At 45.9% G+C, this 4847-nt stretch overlaps 1 protein-coding gene across 1 annotated transcript; it reads left to right on the forward strand.

Annotated features, from left to right (window-relative positions):
• Positions 1–724: 724 nt before the first annotated feature.
• On the forward strand, positions 725–2712 carry LOC122694353 (C-C motif chemokine 3-like). Its single transcript, XM_043902992.1, has 3 exons — positions 725–948; positions 1784–1898; positions 2188–2712. Exons 1-3 carry the CDS (start codon positions 873–875, stop codon positions 2276–2278), a joined length of 282 nt encoding a protein of 93 aa, XP_043758927.1. The 5' UTR covers positions 725–872; the 3' UTR covers positions 2279–2712.
• The last annotated feature ends 2135 nt before the right edge of the window (positions 2713–4847 follow it).

Raw genomic sequence — 4847 nt, forward strand, 5'->3', positions numbered from 1 at the left:
AAAAGAAACATTCCAGTGGATATAGCCTATCTTACTTTATCATCCCCTAATAGAGAAAAATTTATATTTCCTTATTTTGAGTTGTGACGCTGGGGTCAGCACCTTCCTCTTTGAAGACACCTCCGTATTTGGGCTTGTTTCTTCAGAACTCTTTCTTAGAAATGTGATCTCTAGATTAGTGGGCATAAGTATTTTTAGGCTCCTGACATATTAACACCCACCTCTAATTTCTCTTTATGATTTTCAACTAGCGTTTAACCCAGGGGCCCTGGTCATTCGGTGACTGTTTGATGAATGGACGAATGACAGAAACATGACCTCAGGCTTCCTGGTCTCTGGCAAAATTCCTAATTCAGTTCCTTCCATCCAAAGGAGGCTTGTGCCCCCTTCCAGGGCAACATCGCACCTAACCATCTATCCGTGTGGTTAGAGCAACTGAAGAATCACAGCACTTTAGGTTCTGTGGGAAGTTCTGGGATGGAGAATTCATAAGAGGCAGGGACCAGACAGGAATAGCCCTGGGTGGTCATATACCCTTCTCCGGATGCTCACAGGGGAAACCATTTCCTCACATGAAACCAGAGCAAGTCATGCGTTACAGGCTGACACTTATGGCTAAGAGAAGCTATTCTTGGATATCCTGAGGCCCTGTGGTTGTCGGGGACCCCGAGTTGTGCAACACTGCGTGAAAGCACCGCTATGCTTAAAATTTTCCCTCCTCACCCCCAGATTCCACTTCCCCATCTGCCAGGGCTGCCTTTATAAACAGCCAGGGAGATGGTCTCCCACTGCAGAAGGACAGAGGCAGCAGCAAGCACCGAGTTCCCCCTCGGCTCCACTGACCTCAAGCCCACACTCCAACTCGCAGCACCATGAAGGCGCCCGCGGCTGTCCTCCCTGTTCTCCTCTGCGCCATGGCCCTCTGCAGCCAGGTCTTCTCGGCACCATGTGAGTCTGGGTGGTAGCTGAAGGGGTCTGCACGCCAATCTTGTGGCCTTGAGAGCCCCCAAGAGAAAACAGAGAACTTTTTAAGGGTTATGAAACATTTTTAATCTTTTTAAAGGGAACCTCAGATCTAGAGCCAGGGTGAGGGAGTTATAGTCCCATTTTACAGATGGCAAAACAGAGACCCAAACAAATGAGTTTGTAAGAGGCAGAGTCCAAATCTGGTTACTGCCCAGTAGTGTGAGTTTTCCACTAACCCTTCCTAGGTCCCCCCAAGAATTTGTCCTTTGGATGTCTTATGAGAGAGAGCCAAGCTTTTTTCTCTTGCTGGGTTGTGACTTCTTGTTTAGTTGTTAAGTGGTATATGATTCTTTTGTGACCCCGTAGACTGTAGCCCGCCAGGCTCCTCTGTCCTGGCATTTCCCAGGCAAAAAAATACCGGAGTAGGGTGCCATTTCCTTTTCCAGAGGATATTCCTGACTCAGGGATCGAATTCGCATCTCATGTGTTTCCTGCATTGGCAGGCGGGTTCTTTACCACTGAGCCAAAGGCTAAATGATTTCCTGACCCAGACACAATTTCCTGAAGGGAGATGTGATAAGAGAGAGCCCACAGGGAAAAGTCAAAAAGGAAGCAGGGTTCAGACAGAAATAAAGGACAGAGACAGGGAAATTTCTAGGCAAAAACCCCCAGCGCCTCCCACTGACCGGTCTCCCAGCCTGCACCCTGAGACGGGCTGTCTCCCTCGCTGTGAGTCTTCGTCACCCGCTCACAGATCACGGGTCTCGCCTTTTCATCTGAACTATGACTCAGGCTCATTCTGTCCCTTCCTCCACAGTTGGTGCTGACACCCCAACGGCCTGCTGCTTCTCCTATACCGCCCGACAGCTTCCTCGCAAATTCGTAGCCAACTATTATGAGACCAGCAGCCAGTGCTCCAAGCCTGGCATCATGTAAGTGCCAGCCTTCCTGCCCGGCTCTAGGGAGATGGGGGATTTGGAGTCGGGGCAAGGGTCAGCACCCAAAGGCACAGACAGGCCAAGGGAGCCATCGTGGAAGGCCCACCGTCCAGGGCTTATCAAATAGGTAGCACCTGCGTCTCTGAGGAGTGACCTGACCTGGCCAGGCTGACGGAGTCTGGGAGGGCTGAGCTGCTCAGGACAGGGAATTGGGGGTGGGGGGCCCCAGGATCTCCCCCCCGCTGCATTCCGCAGTGTGTGACCCTTCCACTCCTCTCCACAGCTTCCAAACCAAAAGAGGCCGGGAGCTCTGTGCTGACCCCAACGAGGACTGGGTCCAGAAATACATCACCGACCTGGAGCTGAATCTCTGAGTGGCCTGGAAGCTTTGAGGAGCCCAGTGACCTCAGGGCCCCGACTGGGCAGCAGGGGTCTGAGCCTTGGGGGCACCCCTGCCACCTCCGTAGCTACCTCTCCTGTGTGCTGATTGTTGTCAAACAGCCACACTCTGGGACCCGTCCCTAACTTAAATTGCAACTTATTTATATGTACTATTTAATTTTGTAATTTAATTTCAATGCCCCACTGGAGTCTGGGACTGTTTGCTTCCAGAGGTCCTGAGATAACTTTTCACCGGCCTTCCCCTCCCCCTCCCCTTGTGCTGCGGGGACAGTGGAGGGACGGTCACCAGCTTGTTCCAGGCGGAGATGGAGCCAATGCCGCCAGACTGACTTTGTGTACTTGATGTTTCTCTTCAGTGTCGTGTTCAGCCCAGCAAAATAATAAAGATGCTCTTTTGGAAAGTAAACTAACTTCGAGTTTGGTTTTGTTTCTCTGGCAAATCAGAATCACTGATTGACTTTCTCTGAAAGACAAACATCAAATGATATCATTTATATATGGAATCTAAAAACTGTGGTACACATTACCTACTTACAAAGCATGAACTGAGTCACAGATACAGAAAACAAACATGATTACCAAGGAGGAAAGGGGTAGGGGATAAATTGGGAGATTGGTATTGATAAATGCATACTACTATATGTAAAAGATAACTAGTAAGATCCTACTGTATAGCATAACAAACTTTTATTTTGTGCTCTGTAATGACCTGTATCTGACTCTTTGCAACCCTATGGACCCATCAGGCTCCTCTGTGCATGGGATTTTCCAGGCAAGAATACTGGAGTTGGTTGCCATGCCCTCCTCCAGGGGAATCTTCCTGACCCAGGGATCGAACCTGCATCTTCTGTGGCTCCTGCATCGCAGGCAGATTCTTTACTGCTAGCACCACCTGGGAAACCTGGATACGTGTATATGTATGGCTGATTCACTTTGCTATACAGCAGAAACGAACACAGCATTGTAAATCAACTATACTCCAATTAAAAATTAGTTTTAAAAAAAGAATCACTGGTTGAAAGACATAGTCAGTTAAAGAATGGGAAGATGGGAAATGGAGGGAAGTTGGGAAAGATGAAGAGGGGAGCTACATACCATAGAGCTACTCTGTTTGACAGTTGTGATTGAACAACGGTGACTGCCATATCAATAAAGGAAGGATGCTGCAGCCATCAAGCCATCACATTGCCGCTGCCCTGACAGTGAGCCCTGAGGGAACTCAGGATAGAAACAGGATGCCCAGCATCTAGCCGTCAACCACTACAGTCACCCCAAAAGTTCACCTTGAAGTGACTCAGACAGTGGAGGTGTACATCAAAGGAATGATTTCAGTGATCCCACCCTCTTGCCTCTCCCCATACACACAAAAGGACTAAATTCCTTAACTTGAGACATCTGGTTTTCTTTAAGTAGCAGTAATCTTTGGATGTCCCAGCTACCTGGTCTTTGCTGCAAAAACTCCTTTATGTATATCCTGGCTCCTCACCTTGCCTCTACAGAGCAGCCTCTCCAAGTTATCTGAGATACTGCGTCCTTGGCTTAAGTGCTCAGTTTTGTCCACCAATAAATCTTAACTCTCGACTTTTAGATTGTGCATTTTTTTCAGTTAACACTCTGGAGACACATTTCCAGAACACTGAAATTGTGAGTATTTTATGTATCAAATGATAATGTACATTAATGGATACCATTAAGAAGAGTGTCTGTAGTACATATTTACAATAAATCAAACTTTGTTAATAACAACAACTAACATACGAGACTTACCCCAGGCTGAGTGCTTTTTCTGCTGCGTTCATTTGATCCTTACAATAAAATAATATAGTTTAAGTGCTATTTAATTCTCAGTTGACAGAACAGTAAACTGAGGCTGCAGGGTCAGAGAGGTGAAGCAACGTGGACAAGATCACACAGCAAGTAAACAGCACCATTGAGTTCTGAAGCTAGATTCTGATGTAAATAGAGACTTTGCTCTTAATCACTAACCAGGTTATTTCCCCAAATGCAATTCACCTGTATTCAAATCATAAGCAATGATTGTTTAAGCCACTTACATCAGAATTTTCCAGGTATGTCCCTGAGAATTGATATGTCTACCAAGCTTATCAACCATTCCACATGCATGTTAACAGCTGAGAACCACTGAAATAGTCAAAAGAATTCACCTCTCTTTTCCAAATGTGCTGTATATCTGCATAGGGTAACAGATATATTGAACATTCTTTTCCTAGAATCCATGCTCCACAAAACAAATGACTAATGTTAGAGAAGGGAAAAACAACCAGCCTACATGTGGAACAGGATTTTGTTTATAGGTTTACTGTGAAAGCTCGGTTATTTAATAGATTGCCGGTTTTATAGTTATAGCTACAAGAAATGTTCCCTGAACTAGAGTCCTGTTTGTAGAAGAAGGAGAAATTCAGAAGACTTGTGTGAAAATCAAACAGATATTAACTTTTATGAACCATAATGATTTCATTTTGTTGAAAAATAATCTAATTTTCATACTCAAATTAGCTTAGATTTGTACTGATCAAACTC

The sequence above is a fragment of the Cervus elaphus genome, chromosome 5 (genome assembly GCF_910594005.1).
Source record: "Cervus elaphus chromosome 5, mCerEla1.1, whole genome shotgun sequence".
Classification (NCBI taxonomy): domain Eukaryota; kingdom Metazoa; phylum Chordata; class Mammalia; order Artiodactyla; family Cervidae; genus Cervus; species Cervus elaphus.